The 23,003-nt window shown below is 40.7% G+C and overlaps 3 protein-coding genes across 6 annotated transcripts in view; 2 read left to right on the top strand and 1 right to left on the bottom strand.

The window, feature by feature from the left end:
* Positions 1-1,350: 1,350 nt before the first annotated feature.
* On the top strand, positions 1,351-2,374 carry LOC308309784 (protein SET-like; the record flags this gene model as incomplete). Its single annotated transcript, XM_080755701.1, has 3 exons — positions 1,351-1,452; positions 1,756-1,926; positions 2,246-2,374. The coding sequence occupies 3 exons, from the start codon at positions 1,351-1,353 to the stop codon at positions 2,372-2,374; spliced, it is 402 nt and encodes a 133-aa protein (XP_080611827.1).
* Positions 2,375-4,525: 2,151 nt separating this feature from the next.
* On the top strand, positions 4,526-11,659 carry LOC308309783 (uncharacterized protein; the record flags this gene model as incomplete). Its single annotated transcript, XM_080755700.1, has 9 exons — positions 4,526-4,590; positions 6,231-6,571; positions 7,202-7,353; positions 7,736-7,915; positions 8,255-8,613; positions 9,999-10,111; positions 10,250-10,324; positions 10,866-11,060; positions 11,572-11,659. Exons 1-9 carry the CDS (start codon positions 4,549-4,551, stop codon positions 11,657-11,659), a joined length of 1,545 nt encoding a protein of 514 aa, XP_080611826.1. The 5' UTR covers positions 4,526-4,548.
* Positions 5,636-23,003, bottom strand: part of LOC308310032 (uncharacterized protein) — a 39,464-nt gene continuing 22,096 nt past the window's right edge. For all 4 annotated transcript variants that reach the window (XM_080756063.1, XM_080756066.1, XM_080756064.1 and 1 more), the window contains 2 exons: positions 21,608-21,851; positions 5,636-5,673 (listed from right to left, as the gene is read on the bottom strand). In XM_080756063.1, the coding sequence (XP_080612189.1) occupies positions 21,643-21,851 (209 nt within the window). In that variant the 3' untranslated portion in view covers positions 5,636-5,673; positions 21,608-21,642. The remainder of the gene's footprint in view (positions 5,674-21,607; positions 21,852-23,003) is intronic.

Raw genomic sequence — 23,003 nt, 5'->3', positions numbered from 1 at the left:
CTTTTCCAAAAAGCTGTATTTTATTTTATTTTTTCCCCTTTGAATGAAGAATTTTTATTGACACTTTGGTCATGATTGAGTATACTGGAAATATATTGATGAGCATCTGACCAGGAGGAGTCGTAACATGACTCATGTTTTTGATAAATTCACACCTGTTCGACTTAACAACAATCATAACATCTAACTGTAATGTACCATATGATGCAAAATGTTTGTACTGGACAATTATGATAAAAACATAATTTAAAATAAATGTCAATTAAGGTCGCTGTGGTTCTTGTTGTTCTACTAGGTTTGGATATTAAAAGGAATACATTCATACTGTACATTCTATTCATGAAGTCATCTGTTGATTTGAGTTTGTGTGGATTCAGATCTTGGTTGAAGTCGCCACAGATAAATATCATCATATACTCCTAAAAAAGAGTTTCCCTGGTAGCAGAGTACAGATAAATATCATCATATACTACTAAGAGTTTCCCTGGTAGCAGAGTACAGATAAATATCATATACTCCTAAAAAGAGTTTCCCTGGTAGCAGAGTACAGATAAATATCATCATATACTCCTAAAAAGAGTTTCCCTGGTAGCAGAGTACAAATCCAGCTTGCAGCATGCTACAGCGACATCCTGTATTCGCTCTTGTAGATCGGCTACTTTTAAGATTAAAGTGTTATAAACCCAAAATGGAATGCTGCCAGCCTAGGTGGTTGAGGAAAGTGGCGGGTTCTAGGTTGAATCTAACTCAATTATTTTTTTGTATAAACTTAATTCATAGTGTATTGTGTATACAATGTTTTAGTCAATGTTTTAATGTCTGTCAAGAGATATGCCATTGTGGATTATTTTGACATAGCCTACATTTAAATACACAATAGCCTCAGTTACTGTGTAACTGAAAATTCACCTTTTCGAGTTAATTTAAGACTGAGGATTTAATGTGTACTCACAGAGAGCAGATATTGCCATCGTCATTCCTGTAAATATCACTGGGTAACATTATAGCAGATCTATTTGTAGTTTAATTTTAATCGAGACCAAACTATCCATAAGTGTATGATGTTGGTTCCGTAAACTCCTGGGACGTCTGACTCTTTTCGCTGTTGCTCTTCAAACTTTTTCCATAGCTATACAAACACAGAACACTGAAATTGTGACATCACATGAGATTCTTATTTCTAAGTTGCTTGAATTAATTGAAACACCTACAGTAGAAGCTATAACTGTTTCATTTCCCCACAAAATGTCTGAGGGCATATGCTCATTGCTACCTGTATTTCTATGTTGGAGCTATTCGCTATTTTGTATTTCACATTTATTTGTTTTGTTTGAAATAATGCATACAATAATGCCGTACTTTGAAAACAAAGTGCTTTCCAAAGAGTTCCACCTGAATGAGAGCGGAGACCCATCTTCAAAGTCGACGGAAATCAAATGGAAGTCAGGAAAGGTATGTGTTAATTGAGCTACATTTGGTAACAATTATGCTGGTGTACACAATGCTCGTTAATCAAGGTAACCACTTGAGGTGTTAGTCCCACAATCCCCAGCCAAGGAGGACTACAGTTAAACTGGCAAGTTGTCCAAATTGTCTAATACTGGCACACCCACAGTAATATTGATTAATGTATCTGTCCCTTAAATTAAAGTTAATAATTTTTTGCGTGTTTGTGTGTGCTGCCTTTGATGGAAAAATAACAGGCATGTGCCAATATACATCATGGACACTTTATATTCTTTGTCTTATTTGAAGGACCTGACCAAGCGCTCCAGCCAGACGCAGAACAAAGCTGGTCGTAAGAGGCAACATGAAGAGCCAGAGAGCTTCTTCCCTTGGTTCACTGACCACGCTGATGCTGGGCCTGACGAGCTGGGAGAGGTCATCAAGGATGACATCTGGCCTAACCCCTTGCAGTACTACCTGGTAGGTAGCGTTTGCCGTCTTGAATATCATCTGTGATTTTTACTGTTAACTGTGAGCCTCGTCATGGCTATTGCAGCTGTGGCATACTTTTTGACTCACGGTCACGGTGAAAAGTGAACATTGCACCCCTGCTGGGATTTGAAACTTCAGTTGTTTTAGATCTGAGCTGCTTGTTCTATGTAGTTTAAAACTTGTACATGTTTTCATGGACATTTTTGTAGCTGTTCTGCCTTGGTGAGTTTGAAGTGAGAACGTTGAATACTTACATCTTTAAGAATCAACCTGAGCTCCTTGAAATTTACATTTCTTTAATGTCTAGGTTCCTGACATGGATGATGAGGAGGTTGAAGGTGAGGATGATGATGAGGACGAAGAGGGTTTGGAGGACATCGATGAGGAGGGTGATGAAGATGGAGAGGAAGAGGATGGAGAGGTATGGATGCCATAATCTGTTAACTCCTGTCACTATTGGCAGTTGTATCTGTGTACTGTCATGACTGTTAATTTCTTATTTTTACGATGATGATGGAGAAGATGACTGAGATGACGTGGATCTACCAAGACCCTCACCTTTTCTTCCCTGTTTGGTTTTTCACCTATGATCAGGAAGTTTATTTTTGTGTGCTTCATCTCCATTCTGAAGCCTCTCACCTGTTTGTGCCATGTTTAAGTTCTCCTTTGACTCATCTAAATCTTATTTTTCCCCTATGTGTTTAACAAGTACCAGCTCATTCCTATCACTTGTAATGTTAGGGGGCTACGCTGGGGATGGGTGGGAACTGGAAGTAGACTGGATGGTCTCTAGATGCCGCCTACATAGTTTAGATTTCTGCAGATCAGGACAGAAATTATCGTATCTTGGGAGGAACTCTTGATGATGGCCACAAACAACTTCCAGGCTATCCAACCTCCAAGTTGCAGTTTGCTCCATTGACGGCCCTGTTTGTGAGACGAAAAAGTTCCATCTGATTGTTGTAAACAAACTAGCTAATGTTGCACCTCTACAAAAGCTTGGGTTATCCTCTCTGTCCACACAAAGGCTTTGTTTCAGATAAATCCACTCTTATGAGAAACATTTTGTCAAACTCCACAAAGGCATGATTCAAATAAGTTTTGATCTACAAGTGCATTACCTGTGCGCTCATTGCCAGGTGTGTGATCAAAGTGGTTTTGCACAGCACAGGTAATGAAGGTGTAACACTAAAAATCATAACATGGAGATTGACACGGTTGCTCATACAATGGTGACTTTTTGTTAGACTTGAAAGAGGATAACCCTAGATTTCTGTAGAGGTCCAATATTGGCGAGTATTGTATGCAATCAAATTGAACTGTCATGAATAGGGATATCAATGGAAGGAATTAAAATAGCCTTGTAGAATCTTGATGAATTGGTGTGCAGCTGGACAAAATTAGGTTCTTGATGTTTTCTACCTTGAGTATATGGATGTTATGTAAATTTGCTCAATTCAGTTTTGTCAAAATTACTTATGACTTAAGAGACATGGGGCTGTGTTTTGCCTGAATGCCATTTGGCTATTCTGAGTGGCCAAAGAGCATTGATCACGCCTCCAGGTCTTTAGTTTACTCAAGTTAGGGAATAAGACCTGGTACTTAAGACACGCAAAATACAGCCCATGAAGTCCAGCATTTCCCCCACTTTGGGTGCATACTATCCAAGGAAGTCATAATGGAGCTACAAGCTAACAGCTTGTAAATTTTGGCCCCCACTGCTTCATGGGAAATATGACCTGTTAAACTCATGGAAATTGCATTGAAATCACCCTTTTCTTTTCTGCTGGGGGGGAAAAGAAACTGTTTTAAATTTGAGGTGTACAAGTTGCTTTGTTACAATAAAACTTACTGTGTATAAATGTGTGGGACTCTTTTAAAGAGGACATTTTATTAATGGCAATGTAGGCACTGGACATGCCTTAATAATATACAAACAAAATCAGCTCATAAAAGATTTTGGTGTGACGAGCAGGCTTGATGCAAAGTCTTCTCTTCATAATCGATGGGTGATTCGAGCCACAAATGTCTGGTCCGATTCCTCAAACTTCTTTCTTGTGATGGTCTCTGGCCAGTCGCTGGGTTGAAACGTCCAACCTAAAAGTGGTTAGTTATTATAGTTCCCATGCGTTTTCATAATCCTATGTAAAATAAATATTGCAATGCGCTTGTAGTTGTAGCAGGCAACTATACTACCCACCTAGATGTGTTTTACACCGCGGGCAAGTGGCCACCGTCCAGGAGTATCCGTGGTACCAAGAGAAGCGCTCGTCTGCCGGCCAGTGTTGGGAGACGTTCGCCTTCCTGAGTGTTATGACTTCGAAGCGGTGCCCACACATGTGTGCGTGTGTGTATATATATATATATACATTTTAACAAATACTGTACACGCATATATATATATATGTGTGTGTGTGTACAGTATTTGTTAAAATTTCTTATGAAGTACTGTCAATTCATAAACACCTGGAAGAAATCACGGCACTTCATGTTAAGTGATTACTATTCTAATTATTTAGCATACAGTATGTCAGCAGCTTACTCCACATAACTGATTGAAAACAACCCCTCCAGGATCTCAGGAAGCAGAGGACAGAATCTCACGCCTTAATGCAGGGGACGCAGGAGAGGATTGAAACCATGAGAGCGAAGGTACTTTTGTTTCATGGCTGTCTCACTGTATTTCAAGCAATACTACCACATATCTTGCTAATCCAGCCTGTGTACATTTTGTGTACTAGTCAGCACCATTTTAGACGTATATTGTAATGATTTATGACCATATATCAATCAAAATGTACTGTAATTCTGCAAACTGTTAATAATTATTTCAATCAAAGGTTGCTGGGGTCTGGGGACCCCCTGCAGTAGGCTACCTAGTACCTACCTGTTTGTTGCTGGGGGTCCCAGAGATAGAAATGCCACTAAATGGGGGTCCGTATTCTAATGTCAAACTAACCATAACCTCACAAAAACGAGTAGTCCGTGTTGTAGGAAATTTACCAACGGGGTTTGAACAGGCAAAGTTACGAGGTGAGGACAGGATGGCAGTTCAAGGTATCAGTGTAACATTGTAATTCATAACATTTTCAGAACAGTTGTATAAATAATTCATACAAGCGAGTCAGGTGACAAGTTACCTCCTCCTCCTCTTATCGGCATTTAGAGCCTGGATAGCTACAGGCACGAAGGAGAACTTATACCCTGTTGCTTTTGGCCCCTGGAACCTTTAGGCGAATGCCAGAGGGAAGCAGCTTGAACTCAGAGCTGAGGGGATGGGAGTTGTCCGTACAAATGGACGTGGCTTTCTTAAGCACCTGATTTTTAAATACTTGGTCTAGATAGACTACTGAAATGAACTCCGGCAATCTTTGAGGCCGTTCTCACAATCCTACCAAGGTGGTTTTTGTCCTTTATGTTTAGGTTTCCATACCAACAAATGATGGAGAATTAGATAACTGACTCAATAAAGGCACCGTAGAACAGTTTCATTAGGGATTTGTCAACCTGAAATTTAGCGATCTGCCTCAAGCAAAAGAGGCGTTGTTGCCTTTCTTGCACAACATTTCACAGTTTCACATCGAATTTCAGCTTGCTGTCAAATGTAGTATACCCAGGTATCTGTAAGTGGTCTGCAGGTGGACTTGCTCACCATGGGCAACGCTGTTCTGGGGAACTGGGAGGGCTCTCCTGAAGTCTACACACATTTCCTTGGTTTTCGAGACATTCAGTTACCTGGATGTAAAACATAAAAACAATCTTGAGTTATAATTGTACACCACTGTGTTTGTAACTTACTTCTTTCTCTGCCCTTGATTTTCTATACTGCTTATATTCACATTGTTAGTAGTTATGATTGAATTGATGAATTTGGATCAATTATTTCCATCTTGACCAAGTGGGGACCCAGCTAGGGGTCCTTGAGGGAGTTCCAGGGGTTCCCCAGCATTTTTGATGATTTGACAAAAATGAAAAAATGAAAAAAACGATGGGTTATAGCCCATGTTTTTTGAAATTTTGAAAAAAAAAGTTATCCTCGTTTCTCATCATTTTGGACCATGGGCTATAGCCTATATCGTACGGCATACTATAGCGCGCCGTTTTTCATAATTTTTGACTCGACTCGTATTTTATAATAGTACATAATGTAATGTAAATACACCGGATTTAGCTAAATATGGACATTGTTTTATCCGTAGTCCCCCCAATAGCAGACTAACACAGGCAACAAAACATGATGCAATATATGGTCCAGACGAGTAACATTGCATTACACTTCCATGTCCTCTCAGGTGACAATGCTTCGCAGATCTAGGATCAGTGTTCGGCCAAATGTCCGGCCAGCAGGCAGATCTGTACCGGCGCAGCCTGTGTCCCAAGATGCACCTGTATCGCAGCCCATGTCCCAAGATGCACCTGTACTGCAAGATGCACCTCTACCGCAGCCCGTGTCCCAAGACGCACCTGTACCGCAAGATGCACCTGTATCGCAGCCCGTGTCCCAAGACGACGCACCTGGACCCCTCCCTATTTCCCAGGAAACGCCACAGCGTGAAATAAACGAGGACCATTCTGTGGCTGTTGTGACAGACGGAACGCCTGTGTCTCCGTTAGGGAAAAGCACTGTCCCAAGGTGAGTTCTGCCGGAATGCTACTTGGTTGTGCGTGGGTGACGGCGGCGACGCACAACCGAAAATGGCCGATCTACTAGCTCACCGCGCGTCAGGCTGAGATGCGCGGTGAGCTTGTGTAGCTTTAATTAAGCTTATACATTTTGCTCAGGCTTTGCAAGCTAAAGATAAATGCGTTGTGTCCTCTCATACCGATTTGACTTTTTGCTTTCAATGTCTTGAATGGCTTGAATCCATTCTCAGTCACCACAACTGATTACAGTCATTTTTGATAAGATTGAAGAGCATTGGGACTCAAAACTAGTAATAGAATACAGCAGCTTCCATTAAAACTCATTTTGGGCGGAAACCTCTTTAAAAAAAATAGCAGATCTACAAGCTCGTAGCGCGCCACCGAGTGGCGCGCTACGAGCTTGTCGGTCTGCTATTTTCGAAAAATCGAAGAACGATTGACAATAGAAACATAGCTTTTTCCGAAAACTGTCAGGATGTAGAAGACATTTTTAGAATCTGATCTCGGGTCAAAATGGGTTAAAAACTCTTTCATGCTGTTCACAGATTAGGAATTGACATGACAAAAATCTTCAGTCACGAGAGCTGCTTTTGCCTGCGTTGTGTCTTGTCTCATTTAGGGACGCCAGTGATGCGGGTGGCGAAGGCACCTCCCCCTCAGCTGCGCTCCAGAGGAGGAAGCGTTTTTCCATCAAGCCCAAAGTTGCTCCGGCGCTGAACCGAGCTCGAGCCCCAAAGTCTCCGGTCAGGACGGCGGTCCCGGAAGGACCTTGTTCAGACAGCCAGGATGTGACTGCCTCCAGCCAGACTGATGCTACGCTCTCACAGGGAACCACGTCCAGGATGTGACTGCCTCCAGCCAGACTGATGCTACGCTCTCACAGGGAACCACGTCCCCACGCCAGCAGACAGCCAGGATGTGACTGCCTCCAGCCAGACTGATGCTACGCTCTCACAGGGAACCACGTCCAGGATGTGACTGCCTCCAGCCAGACTGATGCTACGCTCTCACAGGGAACCACGTCCCCACGCCAGCAGACAGCCAGGATGTGACTGCCTCCAGCCAGACTGATGCTACGCTCTCACAGGGAACCACGTCCCCACGCCAGCAGGATGTGACTGCCTCCAGCCAGACTGATGCTACGCTCTCACAGGGAACCACGTCCCCACGCCAGCAGACAGCCAGGATGTGACTGCCTCCAGCCAGACTGATGCTACGCTCTCACAGGGAACCACGTCCCCACGCCAGCAGGATGTGACTGCCTCCAGCCAGACTGATGCTACGCTCTCACAGGGAACCACGTCCCCACGCCAGCAGCGGATGCTCTCTGGAGGTCAGTCTGGCTGCAAATTAACACGTAATAATTGTTACTTAGACTTGTTTCCATTAAAAATAAATTGAGAAAATAGACTGATAAGCCTGTCGAGCGTGTGTGAGCTTTGAGATTTTTGCAGTATTTTAGAAAGTTTGTGTATATGACCTGTATATACGTGACCTGTTTTTGCTTGAGCACATATTTATTTTGATTATTAGAATTGGCCATTATCAGGCATTCATTTGTCTATTGAATCGTCATATCTGCCGAAAGGCAAATGTAAATGATATACAAAATGAATTAATCACAATTTTGTGTATGACAACTAATGAACTTAAAATGTCATGATCCTGACAGGCTTCTCTGGAGGTGACACACGGCCCACAACACCCTTAGTTCCGGCAGAAGACGACATTTCAACAGAAGCGACCCTTGAAAAAAGCCAACCGTTGGAACTGTCGCCAATAAGTCAAGCCAAAGACGTTCCTCCCAAACCACCAGACAAACCATGTCTGTCAGACAAGGAGGCCATAGATATGTCAGAGAAGGCCAAGACTCTGGTGTCAAGATCTGAATCTAAAGGTGGACAGCGTCGGCCGCAAGACGAGTTCAGCTTAAGCAGCCTCCTGAATGATTCGTCAGACCTGCAGAGGTTGGCAAAGGCCCGCAAACTCAGAGAAATGCTCAAAAAGGAGATGAACAAGGATAAGGCTAAGGTAATAATATATCATCTTTTTGAACATTTTGTTGGTGAAACGGTTCATTTTATGAATGAAACATGGTGCATTTATAGCGCCTTCATCCAAAGTGCTTTTACAGTTTACTGTTCAGAAGCGTCTTCCATAAAACTCAATTAAGAAATGCAAAAGTTAAAGCCAATTTCCTCAACAGGTTGGCTTGCATGTAGAACAAAAAGAACATAGGTTTACATTATTACGGGGCACGGTGGCACAGTTGGTGGTGCTGTCGCCTCACAGCTAGAAGGTCCTGGGTTCGATTCCCGCTCGGGACGCTGTGGGTGCTGGCGGCGTGTTTCCTCCTCCGCGTCATCAGTGCCCATACCCGAAGGCGGGGTTGGCGAAAGGGCCTTTCTGTGTGGAGTTTGCATGTTCTCCCCGTGTCCCCTAGGGTAGGTAGTTAGGTACCCTCACAAAAAACATGCAGTAATCCTGGTCACTAAACTGCCTCCCCCTGGCCAGCCGGGGCGGCTGATGGAGGGGAAAGGAACTGGTTGGAATAACGTGTTCCTTCCACGCGCTACGTCCAACCAGGGAAACTCCCCCCTGTCAGGTGCAAAGGAGCAACTTGGACACTCAGGCATGAAGGAAGCATGAGTTCAAGTCTGTTGCTCTCCCCTTGTCTCCCATATATGGGGACTAGGTTGGTGGAGGGTGTGTAGAGCCCAGGATCACATTAGATGATTGACACAGGGGTGAAAAATGGGTTACAAAATCGTGGGATAAGAAATATATTATAAAAAAAAAAAAGTTTAGATTATTATTACAATATTATTAAAGCCAATTTCCTCAACAGGTTGGCTGCATGTAGAACAACAAGAACATGGGTTTAGATTATTACAATTATTAACAAGAATTTGCTGTTTCATCACAGATTAGGAACAAACATTTTAAGATTGTATTTGGCTTTAATCCATGACACCATTCAAAGCGCCAACCTGCTCATCGGGAGTAGTTAGGGGTTCAGTTTCTGTTCGACACTAACTCTGGGGGAGCCCGGGATCAATCCGGACCCTTCCGATCCCCAACCAGCTCCTCTATTACCTGACTGAGCCACTGCCGCCCCCAGAATAATTTAATTCAATAATGGGTTTAGTGATGCATCATGTAAAAATGTCAAAATATGTGTTGTTATTATCATTATTAACTATAAATAATGAATAGTTGCTGGGTAAACAACTGAAGTGATTTCAGGATGTCTGTTTGGGTTCACATGGCCTCTGATTAGCATTTACTAATCACGTTAAGTGCTTTATTACGTTATTCATTTCTATTGTACTTTATTGCTGTCTACTGTACCTTCTAAACACATTGGCATCTTGCATTTATCATCTTCAATTGTGTTTCACTCTTTGATTTTGTAGAAATGCATGAAAAATTCCACGTCAAAATCTCGTGTGAAGGAATACACTCCCGACCCTGCCAAAATGACCATGAGAGACCTCATCTACTATTTACCGGTCTCTAACCCCATGAGGTGAGTGTCCACTATGGAATTATTTATATCATGTGACACTGCTTGCCTCTAGAAAATGTATTTATTTAAAATGGATTATTATTACCGTCTTCCTGACTTGTAATTATTTGCTCTTTCTTATTATTTTTTAATCTCCAGCTCTTATTTAGCACAGGAGTCACAGGGAAAGAACGACGAGGAGATTGTGGTCCCACCTTCTCCAGTTAGACAACCGTAAGACTCTGTCTTATTATATTCCTCTGTTGAAACATACTTACTGTATATGAAGTACCTTTTTTCTTTTGTAACTATATTACATTATTAGTTTAACTTTTTATGTTAGCGTTGTGCACCAGGGCTCCAATCGCTCCATAATAGTATTTCCCTTTTTACACCAAATCTCTTTGCCGAAAATAGCCTACCTCACTGGTTCCCGAATCACTAACCCATTTGTGGGTCGCGGACACATTTATTTATTATTATTTTTTATGATATTTTTTTGTCTTTTTCTGCCTTTATTGATGAAAGTAGACTGACAGGAAATGGGGGGGAAGACACGTGTCCGTCGGGATCGGGAGTCGAACCCGCGGCACGCCGTCAGGCTGGCTCAGCAGCCTGGGTGCCCAGACGGTTCAGCTAACCGTCTGGGCCGTCAGCTAACCGTCTGGACACATTTCTTCAAGCTCACAACGTTAGCGACACGTTGTGAGCTTGTACATAGGCTCTTTAACACTCAAGCGAGTGAGCCTCAACAAAACTCTCCTGAATTCCGCAGGTCACCCGAGAGGGTCCCGACTCCTCCCCCTCCCCCGAGCCCAGCGCCGTCGTCTCACCAGGCGGGCGAGGACGACGGCGATGACGAACAGGAAGAAGAAGCGGACGCCGACGACTGTGAAGCGGACGACGAGCAGCTGATGGTTCCCAGGGTGAAAGTGGCCGAGGACGGCACGCTGATTATCGACGAGTCCAGGTCAGTGATGTTCAGTCATTCATTATTCTTTCGGCATGCGTCACGTTTCATTCAGGACGTGGTCTGCGCCTTTTTGAAATCAACGCTAAACAGTCAGTTAATTGAGACCGTGGGAAGCAGTGCAGAAGTCGTCAAATGTCTGTTTTTTTTGGTGAATTCCTAGTTTTCGTGATTCGTGGGTTTTTTTTATCGACTTTTCGGTTTACTTTGAAGGGCTCGTGCCAAGCGTGTTAGCTCGGTATGAACAAAGGTTGGTGTTCTATGTTGGTCTACAGATCCACCCTGTGGACAGCAGACATTACTGAACCTTTTCTCCGGTTCCTTGTCGTGGCTGTGGAACAAGGAAAAAGTCAATTTGAGCGTTCCGTTTTGATCTCTTATGTTGCTGCTGTAGTCGAGTTAATTAAACAGTTAATGCCAGGTATCTATATATATATATATATATATAATGTGTGAGACAAAACACAAAGGCTTGTTTGTTTTAGTGACGCTCGGCAAACTTGTGTCTCAGTTTGACAGTGGAGGTCAAGAGGGCGAAAGGACCGAACCCAGCGGATGGCAAAGACCCCATCTTTGAACGTGGCTCCACCACCACGTGAGAGATCTGAATACATATTGTACAAATGTTGGAGAAACACTTGATATAGAAACATGGGGGTTTTCATTCATGAGTTAGAAGACATTTGTAGAACCGTTCCCAGGTCAAAATGGGATAAATCAGCCCCCCCCCCCCCCCCAGCTCTCACATTGTTCAAATATCAATATTTAAAAAATGATTTACAGAAGATAAAGAACATCTCATCTCTGCCTTGCTGTCCTCAAGACTACTGGGTCGGAAAAGGATGGAATTCAATTTGTGTGTGTGTGCACGCGCGCGCGCACGCGCGAGTGCAGTCGCGCACGTGTCTCCAGATTTTCGTTTTTAAGGTTTTTATGAATCTGTTTGATCTCTTGGCATCTGATCTGTGTGTGTGTGTGTGTGTGTGTGTGTGTGTGTGTGTGTTTGTGTTTGTGTAATTTTGTGGTCAATAGCTTGTAGGCACAGCGTCCAAGTTAAGAGCATGCTATGTTTATCATAAAACACGCACGCACGGCACACACGCGCGCGCACACACACACACACGCACACACGCACACAAACACATGCAGCACAGATTTTGATCTTTTACCATAAACAGCCTGGAGGTTACAGAGATTAAAGGAGAACACCACACCAAAACACACTGGCCATGCATCTACCTTCATCCCTGTGCCATCATCCATAGTGCCCTTGATTTTTCTCATAGATGCCCCCTCCTCTACATCTCCCTCTGACTCCCCCCTCCCCTCCCACAGCTTGCATTTGCGCATGTTGTCCTCCTTCTAATGTGGGTATTTAGATAGCTCCAAACTTTATTTTTTTTTTCACGCATCGTATTATAATAGTATATGAGGTTTTCACTCTAGGCCAGCCGTTACATGTAATCCCAGAGGTAGTCGATTCCAGACGAGATTCTCGCGAGACGTACGATATGGGCTATAGCCCACGGTCCAAAATGATGAGAAACGAGGCTAACTTTTTTTTTCAAAATTTCAAAAAACATGGGCTATAACCCACCGTTTTTTTTCATTTTTCATTTTTTTCAAATCCTCAAAAATGATGAAAAACTGCACGCTATAGTATGCCGTACGATAAAGGCTATAGCCCACGGTCCAAAATGATGAGAAACGAGGCTAACTTTTTTTTTCAAAATTTCAAAAAACATGGGCTATAACCCACCATTTTTTTCATTTTTCTTTTTTTTCAAATCCTCAAAAATGATGAAAAACTGCGCGCTATAGTATGCCGTACGATATGGGCTATAGCCCACGGTCCAAAATGATGAGAAACGAGGCTAACTTTTTTTTTCAAAATTTCAAAAAAGATGGGCTATAACCATAGAGTTATTATACAATAGAGAAGACACCCAGAGGAAATCCTGAAGCGCAATGGACATAGTGGCCGAAGAAGGTATTGCAGTTTGGTAAGGTTTTGCCCTCAAACACATGAACGCGCACTAGGCTCCGTCCACTCTGCCGGTCGCTCGCGCGTTCATGTGTTTGAGGGCAAAAATCCAGAATGCACAGGGCTCCTAAACCGGAAGGAGGAGTGGATTCGCCTCATGCGCTTCTGAGCAACTCAATGCAAGTGGACGGGAGGAGAACTTGGGTGTCTTCTCTATTGTATATATACTCTAAGGCTATAACCCACCGTTTTTTTCATTTTTCATTTTTTTCAAATCCTCAAAAATGATGAAAAACTGCGCGCTATAGTATGCCGTACGATATGGGCTATAGCCCACGGTCCAAAATGATGAGAAACGAGGCTAACTTTTTTTTTCAAAATTTCAAAAAACATGGGCTATAACCCACCGTTTTTTTCATTTTTCATTTTTTTCAAATCCTCAAAAACGATGAAAAACTGCGCGCTATAGTATGCCGTACGATATGGGCTATAGCCCACGGTCCAAAATGATGAGAAACGAGGCTAACTTTTTTTTTCAAAATTTCAAAAAACATGGGCTATAACCCATCGTTTTTGTCATTTCGTCATTTTTTTCAAATCTTCAAAAACGATGAAAAACTGCGCGCTATAGTATGCCGTACGATATGGGCTATAGCCCACGGTCCAAAATGATGAGAAACGAGGCTAACTTTTTTTTTCAAAATTTCAAAAAACATGGGCTATAACCCATCGTTTTTGTCATTTCGTAATTTTTTTCAAATCTTCAAAAACGATGAAAAACTGCGCGCTATAGTATGCCGTACGATATGGGCTATAGCCCATGGTCCAAAATGATGAGAAACGAGGCTAACTTTTTTTTTCAAAATTAAAAAAAACATGGGCTATAACCCATCGTTTTTGTCATTTCGTCATTTTTTTCAAATCTTCAAAAACGATGAAAAACTGCGCGCTATAGTATGCCGTACGATATGGGCTATAGCCCACGGTCCAAAATGATGAGAAACGAGGCTAACTTTTTTTTTCAAAATTTAAAAAAACATGGGCTATAACCCATCGTTTTTGTCATTTCGTCATTTTTTTCAAATCTTCAAAAACGATGAAAAACTGCGCGCTATAGTATGCCGTACGATATGGGCTATAGCCCACGGTCCAAAATGATGAGAAACGAGGCTAACTATTTTTTTCAAAATTTCAAAAAACATGGGCTATAACCCATCGTTTTTGTCATTTCGTCATTTTTTTCAAATCTTTAAAAACGATGAAAAACTGCGCGCTATAGTATGCCGTACGATATGGGCTATAGCCCATGGTCCAAAATGATGAGAAACGAGGCTAACTTTTTTTTTCAAAATTTCAAAAAACATGGGCTATAACCCATCGTTTTTGTCATTTCGTCATTTTTTTCAAATCTTCAAAAACGATGAAAAACGGCGCGCTATAGTATGCCGTACGATATGGGCTATAGCCCACGGTCCAAAATGATGAGAAACGAGGCTAACTTTTTTTTTCAAAATTTCAAAAAACATGGGCTATAACCCATCGTTTTTGTCATTTCGTCATTTTTTTCAAATCTTTAAAAACGATGAAAAACTGCGTGCTATAGTATGCCGTACGATATGGGCTATAGCCCATGGTCCAAAATGATGAGAAACGAGGCTAACTTTTTTTTTTCAAAATTTCAAAAAACATGGGCTATAACCCATCGTTTTTGTCATTTCGTCATTTTTTTCAAATCTTCAAAAACGATGAAAAACGGCGCGCTATAGTATGCCGTACGATATGGGCTATAGCCCACGGTCCAAAATGATGAGAAACGAGGCTAACTTTTTTTTTCAAAATTTCAAAAAACATGGGCTATAACCCATCGTTTTTGTCATTTCGTCATTTTTTTCAAATCTTCAAAAACGATGAAAAACTGCGCGCTATAGTATGCCGTACGATATGGGCTATAGCCCATGGTCCAAAATGATGAGAAACGAGGCTAACTTTTTTTTTCAAAATTTCAAAAAACATGGGCTATAACCCATCGTTTTTGTCATTTCGTCATTTTTTTCAAATCTTCAAAAACGATGAAAAACTGCGCGCTATAGTATGCCGCACGATATGGGCTATAGCCCACGGTCCAAAATGATGAGAAACAAGGCTAACTTTTTTTTTCAAAATTTCAAAAAACATGGGCTATAACCCATCGTTTTTGTCATTTCGTAATTTTTTTCAAATCTTCAAAAACGATGAAAAACTGCGCGCTATAGTATGCCGTACGATATGGGCTATAGCCCATGGTCCAAAATGATGAGAAACGAGGCTAACTTTTTTTTTCAAAATTAAAAAAAACATGGGCTATAACCCATCGTTTTTGTCATTTCGTCATTTTTTTCAAATCTTCAAAAACGATGAAAAACTGCGCGCTATAGTATGCTGTACGATATGGGCTATAGCCCACGGTCCAAAATGATGAGAAACGAGGCTAACTTTTTTTTCCAAAATTTCAAAAAACATGGGCTATAACATATCGTTTTTGTCATTTCGTCATTTTTTTCAAATCTTCAAAAACGATGAAAAACTGCGCGCTATAGTATGCCGTACGATATGGGCTATAGCCCACGGTCCAAAATGATGAGAAACGAGGCTAACTTTTTTTTTCAAAATTTCAAAAAACATGGGCTATAACCCATCGTTTTTGTCATTTCGTCATTTTTTTCAAATCTTCAAAAACGATGAAAAACTGCGCGTTATAGTATGCCGTACGATATGGGCTATAGCCCATGGTCCAAAATGATGAGAAACGAGGCTAACTTTTTTTTTCAAAATTTCAAAAAACATGGGCTATAACCCATCGTTTTTGTCATTTCGTCATTTTTTTCAAATCTTTAAAAACGATGAAAAACTGCGTGCTATAGTATGCCGTACGATATGGGCTATAGCCCATGGTCCAAAATGATGAGAAACGAGGCTAACTTTTTTTTTTCAAAATTTCAAAAAACATGGGCTATAACCCATCGTTTTTGTCATTTCGTCATTTTTTTCAAATCTTCAAAAACGATGAAAAACGGCGCGCTATAGTATGCCGTACGATATGGGCTATAGCCCACGGTCCAAAATGATGAGAAACGAGGCTAACTTTTTTTTTCAAAATTTCAAAAAACATGGGCTATAACCCATCGTTTTTGTCATTTCGTCATTTTTTTCAAATCTTCAAAAACGATGAAAAACTGCGCGCTATAGTATGCCGTACGATATGGGCTATAGCCCATGGTCCAAAATGATGAGAAACGAGGCTAACTTTTTTTTTCAAAATTTCAAAAAACATGGGCTATAACCCATCGTTTTTGTCATTTCGTCATTTTTTTCAAATCTTCAAAAACGATGAAAAACTGCGCGCTATAGTATGCCGTACGATATGGGCTATAGCCCACGGTCCAAAATGATGAGAAACAAGGCTAACTTTTTTTTTCAAAATTTCAAAAAACATGGGCTATAACCCATCGTTTTTGTCATTTCGTAATTATTTTCAAATCTTCAAAAACGATGAAAAACTGCGCGCTATAGTATGCCGTACGATATGGGCTATAGCCCATGGTCCAAAATGATGAGAAACGAGGCTAACTTTTTTTTTCAAAATTTAAAAAAACATGGGCTATAACCCATCGTTTTTGTCATTTCGTCATTTTTTTCAAATCTTCAAAAACGATGAAAAACTGCGCGCTATAGTATGCTGTACGATATGGGCTATAGCCCACGGTCCAAAATGATGAGAAACGAGGCTAACTTTTTTTTTCAAAATTTCAAAAAACATGGGCTATAACATATCGTTTTTGTCATTTCGTCATTTTTTTCAAATCTTCAAAAACGATGAAAAACTGCGCGCTATAGTATGCCGTACGATATGGGCTATAGCCCACGGTCCAAAATGATGAGAAACGAGGCTAACTTTTTTTTTCAAAATTTCAAAAAACATGGGCTATAACCCATCGTTTTTGTCATTTCGTCATTTTTTTCAAATCTTCAAAAACGATGAAAAACTGCGCGTTATAGTATGCCGTACGATATGGGCTATAGCCCATGGTCCAAAATGATGAGAAACGAGGCTAACTTTTTTTTTCAAAATTTCAAAAAACATGGGCTATAACCCATCGTTTTTGTCATTTCGTCATTTTTTTCAAATCTTCAAAAACGATGAAAAACTGCGCGCTATAGTATGCCGTACGATATGGGCTATAGCCCACGGTCCAAAATGATGAGAAACAAGGCTAACTTTTTTTTTCAAAATGACGAAATGACAAAAACGATGGGTTATAGCCCATGTTTTTTGAAATTTTGAAAAAAAAGTTATCCTCGTTTCTCATCATTTTGGACCATGGGCTATAGCGTATATCGTACGGTATACTATAGCGCGCCGTTTTTCATCATTTTTGATGATTTGACAAAAATGAAAAAATGAAAAAAACGATGGGTTATAGCCCATGTTTTTTGAAATTTTGAAAAAAAAGTTATCCTCGTTTCTCATCATTTTGGACCATGGGCTATAGCGTATATCGTACGGCATACTATAGCGGACGTTTTTCATCATTTTTGATGATTTGACAAAAATTAAAAAATTAAAAAAACGATGGGTTATAGCCCATGTTTTTTGAAATTTTGAAAAAAAAGGTTAGCCTCGTTTCTCATCATTTTGGACCATGGGCTATAGCCTATATCGTACGGCATACTATAGCGCGCCGTTTTTCATCATTTTTGATGATTTGACAAAAATAAAATAAAACGATGGGTTATAGCCCATGTTTTTCAAAATTTTGAAAAAAAAGTTATCCTCGTTTCTCATCATTTTGGACCATGGGCTATAGCGTATATCGTACGGCATACTATAGCGCGCCGTTTTTCATCATTTTTGATGATTTGACAAAAATAAAAAAATGAAAAAAACGATGGGTTATATTGAAGCGTGCACCTACACACGCACAGGCGCACATGTATATGCACACCTGGACCTGTAAATGAACAACACAAAAACTAAGGCACTGGTGTCGGACTTCTGGTTTACCGGAACGGGGTTCAACTCCCTGCAGTGCCCTGCTCAATGTGTTGTATTTACCGGAAAGGATGGGAAACATTAGCAAATTGCGGAGTGTTAGAAAAAAAAGGATGGGTTATAGCCCATGTTTTTTTTCATTTTCCGCAATTTCCGCAATTTCCGGATAACTCTTTTTTTTCAAAATTCAAAATTCCGCAATTTCCGCAATTGCCGCAATTTTTGAAATTTTGAAAAAAACAGTTATCCGGAAATTGCGGAAATTGCGGAAATTGTGGAAATGGTAATTGCGGAAATGGTGGAAATGGTGGAAATGGATATTGTATTTTATTTTACTCAGCCATAACAATTTATTTTCTGTTAACCAACTTGCTGGCTGGCAGGCAGGCAGACAGCTACTCATAGACAGGCAGACAGACAGACAGCTACTCATGGAGAATTGGACAATATTGAAAAAATGAAAAAAACGATGGGTTATATTGAAGCGTGCACCTACACACGCACAGGCGCACATGTATATGCACACCTGGACCTGTAAATGAACAACACAAAAACTAAGGCACTGGTGTCGGACTTCTGGTTTACCGGAACGGGGTTCAACTCCCTGCAGTGCCCTGCTCAATGTGTTGTATTTACCGGAAAGGATGGGAAACATTAGCAAATTGCGGAGTGTTAGAAAAAAAAGGATGGGTTATAGCCCATGTTTTTTTCATTTTCCGCAATTTCCGCAATTTCCGGATAACTTTTTTTTTCAAAATTCAAAATTCCGCAATTTCCGCAATTTCCGCAATTTTTGAAATTTTGAAAAAAAAAGTTATCCGGAAATTGCGGAAATTGCGGAAATTGTGGAAATGGTAATTGCGGAAATGGTGGAAATGGTGGAAATGGATATTGTATTTTATTTTACTCAGCCATAACAATTTATTTTCTGTTAACCAACTTGCTGGCTGGCAGGCAGGCAGACAGCTACTCATAGACAGGCAGACAGACAGACAGCTACTCATGGAGAATTGGACAATATTGAAAAAATGAAAAAAACGATGGGTTATATTGAAGCGTGCACCTACACACGCACAGGCGCACATGTATATGCACACCTGGACCTGTAAATGAACAACACAAAAACTAAGGCACTGGTGTCGGACTTCTGGTTTACCGGAACGGGGTTCAACTCCCTGCAGTGCCCTGCTCAATGTGTTGTATTTACCGGAAAGGATGGGAAACATTAGCAAATTGCGGAGTGTTAGAAAAAAAAGGATGGGTTATAGCCCATGTTTTTTTCATTTTCCGCAATTTCCGCAATTTCCGGATAACTTTTTTTTTCAAAATTCCGCAATTTCCGCAATTTCCGCAATTTTTGAAATTTTGAAAAAAAAAGTTATCCGGAAATTGCGGAAATTGCGGAAATTGTGGAAATGGTAATTGCGGAAATGGTGGAAATGGTGGAAATGGATATTGTATTTTATTTTACTCAGCCATAACAATTTATTTTCTGTTAACCAACTTGCTGGCTGGCAGGCAGGCAGACAGCTACTCATAGACAGGCAGACAGACAGACAGCTACTCATGGAGAATTGGACAATATTGAAAAAATGAAAAAAACGATGGGTTATATTGAAGCGTGCACCTACACACGCACAGGCGCACATGTATATGCACACCTGGACCTGTAAATGAACAACACAAAAACTAAGGCACTGGTGTCGGACTTCTGGTTTACCGGAACGGGGTTCAACTCCCTGCAGTGCCCTGCTCAATGTGTTGTATTTACCGGAAAGGATGGGAAACATTAGCAAATTGCGGAGTGTTAGAAAAAAAAGGATGGGTTATAGCCCATGTTTTTTTCATTTTCCGCAATTTCCGCAATTTCCGGATTTTTTTTTTTTTCAAAATTCAAAATTCCGCAATTTCCGCAATTTTTTAAATTTTGAAAAAAAAAGTTATCCGGAAATTGCGGAAATTGCGGAAATTGTGGAAATGGTAATTACGGAAATGGGTGGAAATGGTGGAAATGGATATTGTATTTTATTTTACTCAGCCATAACAATTTATTTTCTGTTAACCAACTTGCTGGCTGGCAGGCAGGCAGACAGCTACTCATAGACAGGCAGACAGACAGACAGCTACTCATGGAGAATTGGACAATATTGAAAAAATGAAAAAAACGATGGGTTATATTGAAGCGTGCACCTACACACGCACAGGCGCACATGTATATGCACACCTGGACCTGTAAATGAACAACACAAAAACTAAGGCACTGGTGTCGGACTTCTGGTTTACCGGAACGGGGTTCAACTCCCTGCAGTGCCCTGCTCAATGTGTTGTATTTACATGGTTGTAATTGCGTAAATTCGGAAATTGCGGAAATTGCGGAAATTGCGCAATTGCGGATTGCGGAAATGGAAATTGCGGAAATTGTGGAATTGCGGAAATTGCGGAAATTACGGAAATGGAAATTGCGGAAATTGCGGAAATTGCGGAAATTGGAAATTGCAGAAATTGGAAATTGCGGAAATTGTGGAATTGCGGAAATGGAAATTGCGGAAATTGTGGAATTGCGGAAATTGCGGAAATGGTAATTGCGGAAATTGCGGAAATTACGGAAATGGAAATTGCGGAAATGGAAATTGCGGAAATTGTGGAATTGCGGAAATTGTGGAAATTGCGGAAATGGAAATTGCGGAAATTGAGGAATTGCGGAAATTGCGGAAATTACGGAAATGGAAATTGCGGAAATTACGGAAATTGCGGAAATTGCGGAAATTGGAAATTGCGGAAATTGTGGAATTGCGGAAATTGCGGAAATGGTAATTGCGGAAATTGCGGAAATTGTGGAATTGCGGAAATTGCGGAAATGGTAATTGCGGAAATTACGGAAATGGAAATTGCGGAAATTGCGGAAATGGAAATTGCGGAAATTGAGGAATTGCGGAAATTGCGGAAATTACGGAAATGGAAATTGCGGAAATTACGGAAATTGCGGAAATTGGAAATTGCGGAAATTGTGGAATTGCGGAAATGGAAATTGCGGAAATTGTGGAATTGCGGAAATTGCGGAAATGGTAATTGCGGAAATTGTGGAATTGCGGAAATTGCGGAAATGGTAATTGCGGAAATTGCGGAAATTACGGAAATGGAAATTGCGGAAATTAGGGAAATTGCGGAAATTGCGGAAATGGAAATTGCGGAAATTGTGGAATTGCGGAAATGGAATTGAAATTGGAATTTGAAGAAAAGAATAATAAAAAAAACGATTTTCACTTTTTTTTAAATCCTCAACAATGATTAAGACTATAGCGATGACCTCTGAGACCATGGACACCAATGAACCATGTAAATACAACAAATTGAGCAGGGCACTGCAGGGAGTTGCACCCCGTTCCGGTAAACCAGAAGTACGACACCAGTGCCTTAGTTTTTGTGTTGTCATTTACAGGTCCTTTCGTTGAAATGTAAATTTTACATTTCAACAGTAAAGTAATATATAAAGAAGAGAAACACAAAAGTACAAAAATAACATTTTCGAATTACCTGTATTTGCTTTGATTTTTTAAACTTTCTCTTCACTAGTAGGAATAAACACGCCATTGGGGAGGTTTAAGGAATTTATTGACAGTGAATAGATGGAGGGATGAATGAATGCGGATGTGTAGGTTCCGGGGGGGTCGCCGACCCTGGAGTCTTTGGGGAGGAGGTCGAATGGCACTCGTCGTGTGGCGTTCGTCGTAAGGCATTCGTCTTACGGTGCGCATGGACGAAATCCCCCCGCAGGAACCTGATAAAAAATTTCAAAAAACATGGGCTATAACCCATCGTTTTTGTCATTTCGTCATTTTTTTCAAATCTTCAAAAATGATGAAAAACGGCGCGCTATAGTATGCCGTACGATATGGGCTATAGCCCACGGTCCAAAATGATGAGAAACGAGGCTAAATTATTTTTTCAAAATTTCAAAAAACATGGGCTATAACCCATCGTTTTTGTCATTTCGTCATTTTTTTCAAATCTTCAAAAATGATGAAAAACGGCGCGCTATAGTATGCCGTACGATATGGGCTATAGCCCACGGTCCAAAATGATGAGAAACGAGGCTAAATTATTTTTTCAAAATTTCAAAAAACATGGGCTATAACCCATCGTTTTTGTCATTTGGTCATTTTTTTCAAATCTTCAAAAATGATGAAAAACGGCGCGCTATAGTATGCCGTACGATATGGGCTATAGCCCACGGTCCAAAATGATGAGAAACGAGGCTAAATTATTTTTTCAAAATTTCAAAAAACATGGGCTATAACCCATCGTTTTTGTCATTTCGTCATTTTTTTCAAATCTTCAAAAATGATGAAAAACGGCGCGCTATAGTATGCCGTACGATATGGGCTATAGCCCACGGTCCAAAATGATGAGAAACGAGGCTAAATTTTTTTTTCAAATTTTCAAAAAACATGGGCTATAACCCATCGTTTTTGTCATTTTTTTCAAATCTTCAAAAATGATGAAAAACGGCGCGCTATAGTATGCCGTACGATATGGGCTATAGCCCACGGTCCAAAATGATGAGAAACGAGGCTAAATTATTTTTTCAAAATTTAAAAAAACATGCGCTATAACCCATCGTTTTTGTCATTTCGTCATTTTTTTCAAATCTTCAAAAATGATGAAAAACGGCGCGCTATAGTATGCCGTACGATATGGGCTATAGCCCACGGTCCAAAATGATGAGAAACGAGGCTAAATTATTTTTTCAAAATTTCAAAAAACATGGGCTATAACCCATCGTTTTTGTCATTTCGTCATTTTTTTCAAATCTTCAAAAATGATGAAAAACGGCGCGCTATAGTATGCCGTACGATATGGGCTATAGCCCACGGTCCAAAATGATGAGAAACGAGGCTAAATTATTTTTTCAAAATTTCAAAAAACATGG

The sequence above is a fragment of the Protomyctophum bolini genome (assembly GCF_963924005.1).
Source record: "Protomyctophum bolini genome assembly, chromosome: 22".
In the NCBI taxonomy this organism is placed as follows: Eukaryota; Metazoa; Chordata; class Actinopteri; order Myctophiformes; family Myctophidae; genus Protomyctophum; species Protomyctophum bolini.
Note: the sequence above shows the minus strand (reverse complement) of the source record. Positions and strands in the feature narration are given on the sequence as shown.